At 35.7% G+C, this 17,319-nt stretch overlaps 1 protein-coding gene and 1 long non-coding RNA gene across 2 annotated transcripts in view; both read right to left on the minus strand.

Moving 5' to 3' along the window:
* The window catches only part of LOC120099875 (uncharacterized), a 50,490-nt gene extending 39,162 nt beyond the window's left edge, over positions 1-11,328 (minus strand). Inside the window, exon 1 of the long non-coding RNA XR_005499286.2 lies at positions 11,217-11,328. This is a non-coding gene — a long non-coding RNA (uncharacterized LOC120099875). The remainder of the gene's footprint in view (positions 1-11,216) is intronic.
* Positions 9,255-10,196, minus strand: Or14a260 (olfactory receptor family 14 subfamily A member 260). The gene has a single exon (NM_001000695.1). It carries the CDS (start codon positions 10,194-10,196, stop codon positions 9,255-9,257), a length of 942 nt encoding a protein of 313 aa, NP_001000695.1.
* Positions 11,329-17,319: the final 5,991 nt, after the last annotated feature.

Consider the following 17,319-nt stretch of genomic DNA (forward strand, 5'->3'; position numbering starts at 1 on the left):
CTTCTATGAAGGTCTGATAGAATTCTGCACTAAACCCATATGGTTCTGGATTCTTTTTGATCGGGTGACTTTTATTAACAGCTTTTATTTCTTTAGGAGTTATGGAGTAGTTTAGATGGTTTATCTGATCCTGGTTTAACTTTGGTACCTGGTATTTGTATAGAAAATTTTCCATTTCCTCCAGATTTTCCAGTTTTGTTAAATATAGGCTTTTGTAGTAGGATCTGATGATTTCTTGAATTTCCTCAGGTTTTGTTGTTATATCTCCTTTTTCTTTTCTGATGTTGTTAATTTAGATACTATCTCTTTGTCCTTTCATTAGTCTGGCTAAGGGTTTATTTATTTTGTTGATTTTTTCAAAGAAGTTCATGGTACTGTGATTCTTTCTATATGTCTTTTTTTTTCTACTTGGTTGATTTCAGCCTGAGTTTCATTATTTCCTGACTTCTACTCTTTTTGGGTGTCTTTGCTTCTTTTTGTTCCAGAGATTTTAGGTGTGCTGTCAAGTTGCTAATATATGCTCTCTCCTGATTATTTTGGAGGCACTCAGAGCTATGAGTTTTCGATTTAGTACTGCTTTCATCATGTCCCGTAAGTTTGGGTATGTTGTGCCTTCATTTTCAATAAATTCTAAAAAGACTTTAATTTCATTCTTTATTTCTTCCTTGACCAAGTTATCATTTAGTATAGCATTGTTAAGCTTCCATGTATATATGGGCTTTCTGTTGTTTTTGTTGTTATTGAATGCCATTTTAGTCTGTGTTGTTCTGATAGAATGCCAGGAATTATTTCAATCTTCTTGTATATCTTGAAGCCCATTTTGTTATTGATTATATGGTAGTATAGCATTGTTAAACTTCCATCTATATGTGGGCTTTCTGTTGTTTTTGTTGTTATTGAATGCCATGTTATTCTGTGGTGATCTGATAGAATGCCAGGGATTATTTCAATCTTCTTGTATATCTTGAAGTTCATTTTGTTATTGATTATATGGTCAACTTTGGAGAAGGCACTGTGAGGTGCTGAGTAGAAGGTATACTCTTTTGTTTTAGGTTGAAATGTTCTATAAATATCTGTTAAGTCCATTTGGTTCATAACTTCTGTTAGTTTCTCTATGCCTCTGTTTAACTTCTGTTTCCTTGTTCTGTCCATTGATGAGAGTTGGGTGTTGTAATATCCTACTATTATTCTGAGGTACAATGAGTGCTTTAAGATTTAGTAACGCATCTTTTATGAATGTAGGTATCCTTCTATTCAGAGCATAGATATTATGGATTGAGAGTTCATTTTGATGAATATGCTGTGCCCTTTCTCCCTTATCTTTTTTGATAACTTTTGGTTGAAAGTCGAATTTATTCTATATTAGAATGGCTACTCCAGCTTGTTTCTTCTGACCATATGTTTGTAAAGTTGTTTTCCAACTTTTTATTTTCAGCTAGTGTCTGTATTTGTCTCTGAGATGGGTTTCCTCTATACAGAAAAATGCTGGATCCTCTTTACAGATCCTGTATGCTAGTCTAGGTCTTTTTATTGAGGATTTGAGTCCATTGATGTTAAGAGATAAAAGGAATAGTGATTGTTACTTCCTGCTATTTTTGTTGGTAGAGGTGGAATTATGTTTGTGGAATTATCTTCTTTTGCTATCATTGCAAGGAGATTACTTTCTTGCTTTTTCTAGGGTGTAGTTTCCCTGCTTGTAATGGAGTTTCCATCTGTTATCCTTTGTGGGGCTGGATTTGTATAAATATATTGTGTAAATTTGGTTTTGTCATGGAATATCTTAGTTTCTCTATCTTTGTTAATTGAGAATTTTGCTGGACATAGGGCTGGCATTTGTGTTCTCTTGGGGTCTGTAAGACATCTGCCCAGGATCTTCGGTCTTTCATAGTCTCTGGTGAGAAGTCTGGTGTAATTTTGATAGGTCTGCCTTTATATGTTTCTTGAACTTTTCCATTATGGCTTTTAAAATTCTTTCTTGGTTTTGTGCATTTGGTATTTTGATTATTATGAGACAGGAGGAATTTATTTTCTGCTATAATCTATTTGGGTTCTATAGGCATCTTGTATATTTATGGGCTCCTCTTTCTTAGGGAAGTTTTCTTGTATAATTTCATTGAAGATATTTACTTGTCCTTTAATTTGGGAGTCTTCACTCTCTTCTATACCTATTATCTTTAGGTGTGATCTTCTCATTGTGTCCTGGATTTCCTGGATGTTTTGTGCTAGGACCTTTTTAGTATTTTACAATATCTTTGATGGTTATGTCAATGTTTTCTATGGTATCTTCTGCCCAAGAGATTCTCTCTTCTATCTATTGTTTGCTGTTGGTGATGCTCAGGATCTATGACTCTTGATCTCTTTCCTAAGTTTTCTATCTCCAGGGTTGTCTCCCACTGTGCTTTCTTTATTGTTTCTATTTCTATTTTTAAATCCCATCTGATTATGTCCATTGACCTTACTTGTTTGCTTGCTTTTTCCTGTAATACGTTAAGGGACCATTTAAGGGATTTTTGTGTTTTCTCTTTAAGGGCTTCTATTTATTTACATGTGTTGTCCTGTATTTCTTTAAGGAAGTTACTTATCTCCTTCTTAAAGTCCTACATCATCATCATAAAATTTGATTTTAAATCTAAATCTTGCTTTTCCAGTGTGTTTGGATATCCAGTATTTGCTTTGGTGGGAGAACTGGGCTCTGATGGTGTCAAGTAATCTTAGTTTCTATTGCTTAATTTCCTGTGTTTTTCCCTTGCCATTAGGTTATCTCTGGTGTTGGCTTGTCTTGCCTGTTTTGAAAGTGGCTTGTCTCCTTTCAGCCTGTTTGTCAGCATTCCTGTAGGCCTGTTTTCTTTCAGCCAAATCTGGGAGCAGAGAGCTCCGTTCTCAGATGTGTTGGTGCTCCTGGCTACTTGCTTTAATCTCTAGATGCAGGCAGCAACCCGAAGGGTCCTGCCCGTGACTGCTCCTAAGTTCCTATGCCAGGGGGCACAGATGGCACTAGATGATTTCCTTTGGGTCAGGAATGTGGAGAAAGTATTTTTCTCCTCTGGGTTCTTAGACGTATCTGTATCTGTACTTCTGAGGGTTCAGCTCTCCCTTCCCCATGGGATTTGGGTGCAGAGAGCTTTGGTAGTGCTTCCGTTCAGTTCTGGGCAGAGCCAGAAACCAGCACTTCCTGCTACTAACTGCTCCTATATTCCTGTATCCAGAAACACTATGCACTTTCCTCTTGTTCTGGGAATGTGGGCAGAAGTAGGCAGAAGTAGCGGTCTATCCTGAGATTTTGGGATTTTATCCACTTCTGGTAGTTCAGCTCTTTCCCCAATGGATTTGGATACAGGGTGCGGTGGAATTGAATATTTTATTTTTGTAAAAAAATTAATATTACAAAAGACAATGTGCTTAGATCAAATTCATGCCAGACTCCCTCACGCCTTCCAGCTCCCACTCCTCTTCTACAACTTTCTCCTACCTTCTGTCTTCTGGATAATTTTACACCCCACTAAATCAATTTTGTGCATGTACTCAAGGGTATGAATACATTCACTGTGATACTATTGCTCTACCAGGTGTCATGTGATTAAAGAAAACTGACTCTTTCTCTTCCTCGAATCCATATACTCTCTACTCTTCCTCATATCAGGGAAAGAATATCTTCACAAGCACCTATATCTTCCATAAGGGATTATTGACTGACTTAATTTTATACAGATCTTATGTAAACAACAATAGCTACTTTGATTTCTTGAATAAAACAGTCTTGTAATGTTCAGATGATAGTGTTTATTTTAAATATAGCTTGGATCTAGATCCCACAATCCTCTTAGTCCCCTTCTATTATTTTCTCCAATGTTTGGGAGATGTTATACAGATGTCCTAAAGATATTCTTTGCAATTTCACCAGGTGTGAGTTTCTTTGTTAAAAACTACCAGCACACAAAGAAAGTTTTCTAATGAGAACTGAGACTATAGTAGTATATGGGTACAGAGAGATGAATTGAAATTAAAGCTTGAAATTCTGAATGTTTAGTAAAATCATAATAGATATACCCTAGGGCCAATGAACTCCCCATGCATGGGCTCTTGAGGTTGCATGTAGGCACGGCATTAGCAGCAGCTATCTAGATATATGATTTTCTAGCCTCTTTTCACATGAAAAACAGGGTGATGATTTTATGATAAAGAAATGGAGGATTTGTGTTATATATTCTCTTTGGCTGATTTCCTTTGAAGTGGTGCATATTTGGTTTAGGAGGTCTCCCTATTTCATAGTGTCTAAAGGTTTCACTGTCTTTGTGCACCATGATGACATTGTCTACATAAGTTTGTGTGTTATGTTGCATATTGATGTGGATAAAATGAGTATTAGAAAAACTAAAGAGGGGCCTTATAAGAATCAAAATTGTTATTAAGTAGTTAAGTGTGAGTATGAGATAGAATGTCTATGTTGAATTTTCGTATTAGTTTTAATTTGGTTGGTAGAGTATAGGTGTGTTGGAAAAAAGAGATGGAGTTTGCTAGAGTTTACAAAAAGCAGAAATAAAGGTTTAGAAAGAGATGATATGTAAATAAATAAAATATGCAATAAAAATGAGATGAAATGGTAATGGAACCCATGAGTAAAGAAGTAATTTTCAAAAGGTGGGCATTGTAGTAAATGGGCACAGGTAGGAGGCCTTATCAGTAGGGTCAAATTATATATATATATATATATATATATATATATATATATATATATATATATATCAGATTACCAGATACTTTGATTAAATTCATTGTTCAGAAAGAAGTGATTGACAATTACATTAATGTCATATAGTTGGAGATTCCATGGTTGGGTGAGATTGATAAGTACCGTTTTGGAGTCTTTCATGTCATGTGGTTACTGATAAATAGGGGAACTAGTTTTCCTATACTTTCTTCTTTCCTCTTGGACATATGGCCAATGTCACAACTAGTACCCTGAAGGTAGACAACTACCTTTCATCATAACTGTTACAATCAATGAAATCATACTCAAAATGTCCAAATTAAGTTACCGGATTAGTACATAGTTTCTTTAGCAGTTTAGACATGAGTATTTCCCAAACTAGAGAGAATCAGTAGAGGCCCAGGGCCAGATTGTGACTAGAAAAAGCAGGAGCAAATGTAGGGTGATCACTGGATGGTAATTGTCCTCAGAAATGTTTTCATGAGGTCATATCACTGTATATTAGGTTACATTTCCTAGAAAGACAGTAAGACTACGTGCATAAGTAAATTAGAAAAGTTAACATCACTGGAAGTTTATCAGGGATTTTAAAGACTTTATCGCAGTGATTGGAAATAGGCTTCTCAACTGAGAATGAGAGGCTCACAGAGTCAAAAGAGTCATCGGGGGGTTGGGAGGGAAGAGAGGCAGCTTCAGATGGGTGTTAACTGAACAGAATATATCCTAAGATCTAATAATTTCTAATTTTATGTGACTGTCTTCCTTTCATATACAATTCTTGAGCCTTCCTCTTTATTCTAAAACACATGTATTAATGCTCCCAAAAAGCAGTCATACCAAAAATATCTTAGGGAACTTGAAACATCCTGATTGTTGTTCATTTCTCTAACCTCTTTCATGTGAATGTAGGTTATAGTTCCTTTCTAAAAGCTATCAAGAACTTTCTGGCCAAGGTTATTAATTTATGTTAAAGGAGACTCCCTTTAAGGTCCAGACATCTCTGAATAGATATCTCATAAGATACCTTATAGTGACATCATTTTTTGTTGTAATTGCCACTACACTCTAGATGTCAAAAAACAAGTTTCTATGTTTACAAGACAGAATTCAAAGCAAAAGCAAGAATAGAAGTACAAGCAGAACAGTTATCTGTTCCTCATCAATCCTTTGAGAAAACCCAGCTATGATACCTGATAAATGTTAAAATATAGATTTGATTATAACTTTATCAGCTTTTAAAAATTTTTAATTCTTTATTGATCCTTCTAGGAACCATTAAATATGTGTTAAATACATCTCATTAAGCATCAATATAGCTAAAATTCTGGAATTCTTGAAGATTATATGGGTAAATGCATCAAAACATTCTTATGGTGCCACTATGACAACTATAGTGTCCTTTTGATAAAAATATTTTAACAGGAATTACATAAGAACACATGATATAAAGCAATACAAATTGATTAAGTCAATGAAAATAGGAAGAAAAAAACTCAAATTCCTTTTATCGCAAGTTTTTCTGTACTTTTGGCTTGAAAATGTATCACATGAGTGCAGCATTTCAAGTTAGATATTTTGCTATTAGAATACCTCTCCTTCTGCTGTTAGGTCTTCGTAGAGTATATTTAAAATTCCCATATTGATCCCTAGTATGCTATTTACTCCATTCTACGTGGGAGGTACCTAGGTAGGTGGTCCTAGTATAATGATGTGGATTGGAACAAAACTATCAATCAGATAAATTTGATGAGATATAACACACTCTTAAAATTGAAACAAACAGACATTTTATTCATAATATAAAGGAAATAAATATAGAAGCAAGACATAACATTTGAGGTTCATTGATTTTGGCATGAGGTAATTTCATTACTTCAGGAACATGAAATCTCTTACTGTCTCATTCCTATTTATCATCCAATAGTGAATAATCGAGAAGATCCAGAGCAATTCATGTTTTAGAATGTCTGTGGCACCAATCATTGTGGTAATATTTATTTTTGTCTCATAAAGATGTTTTCTACTGGTTCACAGTTGTAAGTGCTGTCCTTGGGCCCTTTAGAGGGATTTTCTGGCTATGCACCACTCATCTTATCACACATGTATGACCGAAGATATTTCTAATAATTTAATATCATAGGGTGAGGGGTTCAAGGCTAACCGGTAAGGTCCCTTTCACCAAGATCCCTGATTATCTGAGGGTCTTTCTTTAGAATTTTCATGAAGGACAAAATTCCCATCACTCATCGGTTTTGTACACCATCCTTGAGAGGGGCATATAAACTTGTCACAATTCTATAGGTTTGTTGGGAGTAAGCTACATTTACTATGTATTGTGTCATCCAAAAATTCTTAATGCCTGTCATGAAATCTTATATTAAAAACAGTCTTCCATGTAATATTTCATATAGGGCTTGAGCTTAGTATTGAATTCTAATTCTCAATGGGATGAGAAATAAATGTAGCCATTTTTCATAGGTATCCTTACAAACTTTGACTAAATCTATATTACTGTTATTTCATCTTTTACTATTGCATAAGGATTGTGAAATGCAAGTGGAAATTGTATCCAATATCTTATTCCTAGAACTGTACATACAGACTTGGTCATCTTTGAAATAAGTACTAGATCATTATCACTCTGTAGTGATTGGAGTGGTCAACACTTTCTTTTGGTGGCTTTTTGCCACTTTGGTGGCTTTCTGTAGTCCTAGTAGGGGAAACTTTTTTGTAATAATCTGATTAATGTGCCTGCAAATATCAACAGATACTTCTGACTATCACTTGAGACATATAAGTAATTGTATTTTTCAGTACTCACTTAACTATGTATCTTTTATTTGCATCCATTCAAGTATTAGCATAGTAAGAGAATAGTTGGAGTTATTATGTATGCATAGAGTACAACTGAGATATACTTGTTTTATTTTCTTGTTACTTATTGATTTAGGAAAGTTCAGTTTAATTCTTTAGGATTACACTTCCTTACAATGGGAAGAAGTCTGATACTACTTTAATGCTTCTTCATTTCATATCTATAGTAATAAAAATGTATTTCCTTTATAGTTTTATGATCTCTTTTGGTTGCTGCATTGGCATAGAGCCCCATTATTTTTTGTTTGTTTGCTTACATTAATTTTAGTTTGCATTGTTCTGCTAGCCTATGTCCTTTCCCCTTACAATGGATGACTGCTTCTTTAGTAGTAAACTGTTTATATTTTTTTTGTACACAGATTATTTTATTATCAGAATTGTTAAAGCTAAAGTCCAATATATTTTCTCAATTCATGATTTCAATGATGACATAATTTATAGAAGGACACAGATTTCAGTGAGGAAAATTTATTTAAGAACTAAGAGCCTGTGAGAATTCAACACATGAAGGAATCAGTAACCTTGGAAAAAAGAACCATGCAAAGACATGCCGTGTGCGTGTGTGTGTGTGTGTGTGTGTGTGTGTGTGTGTGTGTGTGCTGGCAATCATTGATTGAGAAATATTTACAGTCTAATAAGGTAATAAGATTTTTTTTGTCTCCTCTTTTGTTAAAAACAGGTGCCTAGATTGCACCGAAATTGAATTAACCAGTCATTGAAATCATGAGTCAGGACAGTGAATACAAAATTTTCTTATGTGTGCTTAATGGTAAAGTCTCATCAACGGAAAGTGGTTACATTGGTCATTTGGTGGAGGACTTACAGAATTTTACAATGATTATGGTTAAGGGATCATTTGATATAATGACATCAAAACATATGGTGAAAGGTAAGGTCATTATACTTTCTTATAGATGCTTTGTCTCATTATGTACAGGACAAAGATAAGATAGAATAATGAGATCACTTGTCATTGACCTTATCTCTACATAACTCCCTGAGAGTAATAGTTTGTCAAAGTGACTATAGGACCACTTAACGTTCATAGAAGTAAGTATGGAATCATAGAAATTTCATTAAAAATGAATTATTTCATAGATGTAAAGCTCAGTTTAATAAAACAGAGTTCCCAGAATATGATAAATAGTAAGAATAGTATTCCATAGAAGACAGTAATGAATAATCAAGATAATTCAATCAAAGTTATTTCTGCTATAATTAAAATGTGTTCCAAAGACTCTTTATAGTGTCAGAGGAAAAGCATGTGACTTGACACAGAGGTGGAAAGTTCCTAGATATTCAACAAGGAGAAATACATAGATGTGATACAGCTACAAAAAGCAGCCATGTCTATCTGGGAATTCTCTGTACTTCTCTTCTGATGCTATATCATAGATTAGGGTAAATCTCCTGAAAGCACTAGATTTAGAATGCTTTACCAGTGTTCTATCTCACAACTATGTAGAATTTCATGGAATTCAATAGTGAATATGCTTTCAACCTATGGACACATTTAAGCATCTCACAGTATCTTTGTTGTCTTCTATATAAGAAACAAAAGATATGAACCATCAAATAAATAAAGATAATCACTTCCATGTTTCCAAAGACAAAAAATCTTAAAACATCCCTATAACCTATGTAACATACATTTTGCTAATGATTTGGAGCATTAAATGAGTAACCTTCTTAAGGAAAGATTTTGCTGAAACTTCCTCAGAGCACTTTTTACATCAGAGTTCCTCAGGCTGTATATCAAAGGATTAAGTGCTGGAGGCAACACAGTATATAGGACAGAAAACAGTCTGTCTGAAATTGATGGTGCATTTGAGAATGGCTTCAAATAAACAAAGCAAGCAGTAAAAAGGAAAACAGTGAAAACAGTGAGGTGGGGAATGCAAGTAGCAAATACTTTAGACTGACCTTTAGAAGTAGGAATCCTCAGCACAGTGGAGAAAATGTAAAAGTAAGAAATTACAACACAGATAAAACAAGACACACCAAGACAAAAACCAATTCCAAGACTTGTGTAAATGACCACAAGTGTTTCAGAGCAGGAAATCCTTAGCAATGAGGGAACATCACAGAAAAACTGTGGGATCACATTGGAGCCACAGAAAGGCATAGAAAATGTACCAGCTGTGTATAGGGCTCCAAAGAGTATTCCAGTGGCCCAAGAAATACACACCATCAGCACACAGATGTGATTATTCATGATGGCATCATAGTTGAGTGGAAAACAAATGGCAACATATCGGTCATAAGACATGGAAGTCAGGACAAATACTTCTCCTGATGAGAAAGAAGTCATTAGAAAAACCTGGAAGGCACAACCCTGAATGGAAATAGAATTACTGTGAATTAGGCTATTAACAATGAAATTTGGGATTGGTACAGAAACAAAAAAGATATCTAACAGAGACAAATTCTTCAGGAAGAAGTACATGGGTGTTTGGAGATGCAGGTCAAGGGTGATAAGAGTGATAATGATGAGGTTACTCATTACAGCTTCCATATACATCCCAAGGAAGAATACTCCACATAAAGTCTGTAGCTCCTGGGTGTCAGAGAACCCCGTCAGGATAAAACCAGTTAAGGCAGTGATATTAGGCATTCCTGATTCTTTTCATGTGCTGTTACCAGATAAGGTGAAATAAATAAGAAAGTGATACCTTCAAAAATGATTACACTCATATGAAGACATAGTCAGTAGAATTGGAGTCAAGAAACTATATATGGTATAATATTATTGCATAAAATTTGCATTCTTTTCTTCCTCATACTCATACACTTATCCTTTACTACTTCCTTGCACATCTTATCTTTGTATGTCTCTGTCTTTCCCCCTCACTCTTGCAGTTTTCTCTTTCTTCCCACCTCTCCTTTTCTCTTTCTCTCTCTCTCCCTCTATCTGTTTCTCTCTGTCTCTCTGTGTGTGCCTCTCTGTCTCTGTCTCTTGATCTGCCTCTGTCTTTGTCTCTGTCTCTCTGTCTCTCTGTCTCTCTCTCTCTGTCTGTGTGTGTGTGAGTGTGTGTGTATACATTTTTCTTGACTAGACAATTAGACAAAATGATAAGTGTATAGACTATGGGGATATTTTATTCTCCACTGGAAGATGAAACAATATGCTAGTAGAAATGTTAATAAATAACAAAAATTTTCAGATGCTATGTCTTAAAGTAATAGTAGATTATGGTTTAAATATTAGTCTCTTGGCTGTTTGCATTTAAGGGCTTTGCATCAAAAGTCACAGTACAATTTTACATAGAGAAGATCTCTGGAGATGGTATTTTAGAAAGTAATGCTCTCATAAAGCATAAAGGTGGATCTGACCTTGAATATTTACAGATAATCAGTCAGCATGCAAAGAATATATGGTAGAGGGCTAAAATTTAACACATTTGTCAACAAATGCCAAAGTATTATAACTCTATGGCTGATGATATACAGAAAAATAATGATATAGAAGAAATAAAGGTGAATAAATTACTACTAAATTTAATTGCTTTTTAATAACCTTCTCAACTTCCTCTATATTTATCATAATTTAAATTAGTTTAGACAGTGTATTTTAATAGTTTGCCAAAGGAATTTTGAAATTTGTAACTTACAACAGTTAAGATTCTTCACATACCTAGAAAAGAGTAATTTTTCAGATATATGTAGGAAGATTTTATTTCAGGTCCACTTGAGGATGGAAATTGTTTTCATATTTGTTAAAGTTCAACTTAGCAGTTGACCATCTGAAAGGAAAACAGAATATGTAACTCTCTTTGAAGGTTCTGAAAACTGAATGTTTTTGTGTCTTTATCGTATAAGAAGACTCAAAGTTCTGATGCAAACTTTGTCATTTCTTAGGATGTGAATGCAAGTATAAGAAACAAGAAAAATGTTTTAAAATTTTATAAAATGTGATGTAGGTTAATTTGAAATTTGATATAATCGAACTATTTCTAACAGATCTTTTTATATGAACTGGCTACTCCCTTGAATTTCCCAAAGGTGAATATTTTTAGATAGCCTTATTAAAAAAATCTATGTCTTAAGACAATTAGTATTGTAATAATTGGCATCTTTCCAGAATACATTACTCAGTCTCCAAAAATTATATGCCAGTAGATCATGAACATGCTAATATTTCCCCAGAATTCAAATAATTATGTATGTTTTAATTACATAGTACACATTGTTAGAGACAAATCATAGTTGTAAATAAATGTAAACAAAACACACACACATACACACACACTTTATACTCCTCATATATTACCTGTATTAATTATTTATCTCAAGGTTTTGGCAAAATATACTGGAAAAAATACAATGCAAGAAAAGACTGACTTGACCTTGTCATTTAAAGGATCATGAAAAAGATTGGTCATAGTACACTTACAGTCAGCAAAATATGGTAAGCTATATCACTCTTACGCTTTTATCAGTTTCTCTTTGTCTGCATAGAATGTAAATTCAGAAAAAAGAACCACCAATACCCAGGGTATATCCTTTAGTAAAGGTCAAGCCTTTCTGGAAATACCCATAGAGAAAAAAAATGGTTTTCTTACATACTTCTAAATCTCTTTATCTTGACAATAAGCATAAACCATCCCAACTCTATTCCTTGTCAGCATGATGCTCGATTTGAGTTGATACATCATTTTTAAAACACAGTGTTAAACAGTGGTTTGTAAAATCTCATGTTCATTTCATAATGTCAAATGTGTTTATTACACCTCTAATCTCTAAAGCATGAAATATTCTAACATTGTTCAAGTGTCTGTTATTTAGGATCTTGAAGAGATGACTCAGAGTTCAAGAGTTGGTAATGGTGGCTGTATATATATGGACTGCATACAAAAACCTTTGAACTGACAACAGGATCACTGTTGAAGGAATTAGAGAAAGGATTAAAAGAGATGAAGGGGCTTGCAACCGCGTAAGAATAGCAATGGCAACAAACCAGAGCTCCCAATGACTATACATAGACTGAACCATGGCTCCAGCTGCATATATAGCAAAGGATGACCTTGTCTGGCATCAAAGGAAGGAGAAGCCCTTGGTCCTCCCAAGGCTGGAAAGCCCCAGTGTAGGGGAATGTCAGGAGGCGGGACATGAGGTGTGGTTGGAGAGGGCATAACCTTAAAGACGAAGGGGTAATGGTCTTCCTTGGGAAGCCACCTTGGTCCCCAAACCCTATATTATATTACACATATCTCCACTTATAATGATCTCTTCTTGCTTCTGGTGTCATCCTCACTCACATGTACAAGTCAACACACAAAGAAATAACTTAAAACTAATAAATATTTGTACGTATATGGTCCTATCTATTTTGAAACTCAGAACTGTCTCAGGTGTCTTTAAAAAATCAAGGTAAAATTATTTATTTCATATATTCAATGATGCATCATTGAATCATATATTCAATAATAGCAACATTCCTATTATTAATGGTAATAACAGGAAATAAAGCAAGGAAAGATCAACCCAAAAGAAGAATTCATAAATTTTCCTTTGCATCTGGATTCTGGGTGTAGGGCAATATCTGTGCATCAAAACACTTGAGTTATCTCACTCATCCTATTTTTTAGCTTATACAGCTCATGTGGTTCCTCAATAAGCTGGCTTTACAAAATACCTGTAGCTTGCCTTGATAAACAACTCATGACCTTGGTGTTGCAAGAATCCTGGTATTCTATTTCATCTCAGGATTTGGTTTACTTTCTTAGATCCTACTTAACTCTCCTGTCTGAATCTAAATGAAATTGTCAAACATTATCTAAACTCTTCAACTTCCTGAAGCATAGATTTAAGTAACCACAGAACTTTTTTTTTTTTACACTTCAAATGTTAGCCCCTTTTCTGTTTGGTTTCCCATCTGGAAACCCGCCATCCATCCCATCCCCCACCCCATCCCTCCAGGAGGGTGCTCCCACAACCACCCATGCACTCCCTCCTGCCTCCCTGTCCTGGCATTCCCCTACACTGTTGCATAGAGCCTTCACAGGACAAAAGGCCTCTCCTCCCACTGATACCCTAAAAGGCCCATCCTCTGCAACATATGCTGCTGGAGCCATGGGTCACTACATGAGTACTCTTTGGTTAGTGGTTTAGTTCCTGGGAGCTCTGGGTGTCAGTTTGGTACTGTTTGTTTTGCAAAACTCCTAAGTTACCTCAGTCCTTTCTGTAGCTCCTCCATTGGAGACGCCATTCTCAATCCAATAGTTCATTGTGATCATCCACCTCTTTATTTGTCTGGTTCTGGCGGAGCCTCTCAGAAGACAGCAATATCAGATTCCAATCAGCATGTGCCTCGTGGCATTTCCAATAGTGACTGGGTTTGGTGACTGCATGTTAGGTGGATCTCCTTGTGTGGCAGTCTCTGTACGGCCTTTCCTTCGATCTCTGCTACGTACTTTGTTTCCATATTTCTTCCTGTGACTATTTTGTCCCCCCTTCTAAGAAGTATTGAAGCATCCACACTTTTATCTTTCTTCTTGAGCTTCATGGGGTGTGTGAATTATGTGTTGGGTATTCTGAGCTTTTGGACTTATTAGAGAGCGAATGCCATATTTGTTCCTTTGTGACTGGATTATCTCACTCAGGATGTCATTATCTAGTTCCAAAAATCTGTCTAAGAATTTCATGAAATCATTGTTTTTAATACATTTTGTATCTATTCCTCTGTTGAAGGACATCTCAGTTCTTTCCAGCTTCTGGCTATTAGAAAGAAGACTGCTATGAACATAGTGGAGCATGTGTCCTTGATATATGTTAGAGCATCATTTGGGTATATGCCCAGGAGTGTTATAGCTGGGTGCTCAGCAAGTCCAGTATCCAATTTTCTGAGAAACCTCCACACTGATTTCCAGAGTGGTTGGACCAGCTTGCAATCCCACCAACAATGGAGGAGTGTTCCTCTTTCTTCACATCCTCACCAGCATCTGTTGTCACCTGAGTTTTTGATCTGAGCCATTCTGACTGGTAGGAGATGGAATCTGAGTTGTTTTGATTTGCATTTCTCTGATGGCTAAGGATGTTGAACATTTCTTTTGGGGCTTCATGGCCATTCGATATTCCTCAATTAAGAATTCTTTCTTTAACTCTGTACCCCATATTTATTAGGGTTATTTGATTCTCTGGTGTCTAAATTCTTGAGTTCTTTGTTTATATTGGATATTAGCTCCCTATTGGATATAGGATTCATAAAGATCTTTTCCCAATCTTTTAGTTTGCTGTTTTGACCTAATGACAGTGTCTTTTGCCTTACAGAAGCTTTACAATTTTATGAGTGCCATTTGTTGATTCTTTATCTTAGAGCATAAGCCATTGGTGTTCTGTTCAGGAAATTTTCCCCATTGCCCATGTGTTTGAGGCTTTTCCCCACATTTTCTTCTATTAGTGAGTGTATCTGGTATTATGTGCAGGTCCTTGATCCACTTGGACTTAAGCTTTGTACAGGGTGATAAGAATGGATTGATTTGCATTCTCCTACATGCTGATCACCAGTTGAACCAGCACCATTTGTTGAAAATGCTATATTATTTCCACTGGATGGTTTTAGTTCCTTTGAAAAAATCAAGTGACTATATGTGTATGTGTTCATTTCTGTGTCTTCAATTTTATTCCATTGATATACCTGCCTTTCTCTGTACCAACACTATAGAGATTTTTTCAACAATTGCCCTGTAATACTGCATGAGGTCAGGGATGGTGATTCCCACATAAGTTCTTTTATTGTTGAGGATAGTTTTTGCTATGCTTGTTTTTTTTTTTTTTTTGTTATCCCAAATGAATTTGCAAATTGCTTTTTCTAACTCTATGAAAAATTGAGTTGGAATTTTGATGGAGATTGCATTCAATCTGTAGACTGCTTTTGGCAAGATGGCCATTTTACACATTAGTCCTGCCAATTCATGAGCATGGGAGATCTTTCCACATTCTAAGATCTTCAATTCCTTTTTTCAGAGATTTGAAGTTCTTGTCATACATGTCTTCCACTTGCTTGGTTAGAGTCACACAGAAGTATTTTACATTATTTATGACTATTGTGAAGGGTGTTATTTCCATAATTTCTTTCTCAGTCTGTTTATCCTTTGAGTAGTGGAAGGTTACTGATTTGTTTGAGTTAATTTTATATCCAGCCACTTTGCTGAAGTTGTTGATCTGGCTAAACTTTTCTCTGGTGGAACATTTGGGGACACTTAAGTATATTATCATGTTATATGCAAATAGTGATATTTTGCTTCTTCCTTTCCAATTTGTATCCTTTTCACCTCCTTTTGTTGTCTGATTCCTCAGGCTAGATCTTCAACTACCATAATGAATATGGAGGGAGAGATTGATCAGCCTTGTCTAATCATTGATTTTAGTGGGATTGCTTCAATCTTCTGTCCACTTAGTTTGATGTTGGGTACTGGTTTGTTACATATTGGTTTTACTATGTTTAGTAGTGGGCCTCGAATTCCTGATCTTTCCAAGACTTTTGACATGGAGCGGTGTTGAATTTTGTTAACATCCAATGAGATGATCATGTGTTTTTTGTCTTTGAGTTTGTTTATACAGTGGATTACATAGATGGATTTCTGTACATTGAACTATCCCTGCATCCCTGGGATAAAGCCTAACTGTACATGATAAATGATCGTTTTGGTGTGTTCTTGGATTCGGTTTGTGGGAATTTTATTGTATATTTTGCATTGATATTATTAAGGGAAATTGGTCTGAAATCCTCTTTGTTGTGTCTTTTTGTTATTATGTATAAGCATAATTGTGGCTTCATAGAAGGAATTCAGGAGTGTTCCTTCTGTTTCTATTTTGTGGAACAGAAAGCAATCAAGAGGGACAGATTGAGGGAGGGAAATGAGTGACATAGAGAAGTGGGAATGAATAGGGGAAACCTGGTCAAGTATTGGGGAGGGTGACATGAATGAAACCCTGAGGGCCAGGAGAAAGAATGGAAACAGGCAACTTCCAAAGATAGGAGGTTAGAGGACCCTCTAAAATATACCAGAGACCTGGATATTGAGAGACTTTCAGGACTCAAAGAGAGGGACCTTAGATCAAATGCCCAACAACTGGCAGAGGATGTGCAGAGAGGAATTATGGAGAGACACAGCTAATAAGTAAGTAACACGGCATCAAGTGAGTGATGGGCTTGCCATCCTACCATCAAAGGTGAAGACTCTGACCCATAACTCTTCCTGTCTAAAAGAACTGCAGGAATAAAAATGAAGACAAGCCTGAGAAAAAGGATGTCCAGTGACAGGCACAAAGTCAGGGTTTCTATTCCTGCATAAATCATCATGGCAAATAGCAAGTTTTGGAGGAAAGGGTTTATTCAGCTTATACTTCCACATTGTTTTTTATAACCAAGGCAGTCCTGACAGGAACTCACACAGGGAATGAACTTGGAAGCAGGATCTGATGCAGAGGCCATGGAGGGGTGTTGCTTACTGGATTGCTTCAACTGGTTTGCTCAGCTTGTTTTCTTATAGAACCCAGAAATACCAGCCCAGGAAAGGCACCACACACCATGGGCTGCCCCCCAACACCACCTCTTAGATCTCAGGGGGGCATTTCTCAAGTGAGGCTCCTTTTTGTGTGATAGCTCCAGCTGTGTCAAGTTGACAGACAAAACCAGCCAGTTCCACTGACCCCTTTTTGACTTGACACACAAACACATCATTTAAGCTTCGACCCTTATTTTCTTATTGATATCTAAGATCTAAATAACTTTA

Source organism: Rattus norvegicus, chromosome 1 (genome assembly GCF_036323735.1).
Source record: "Rattus norvegicus strain BN/NHsdMcwi chromosome 1, GRCr8, whole genome shotgun sequence".
In the NCBI taxonomy this organism is placed as follows: Eukaryota; Metazoa; Chordata; class Mammalia; order Rodentia; family Muridae; genus Rattus; species Rattus norvegicus.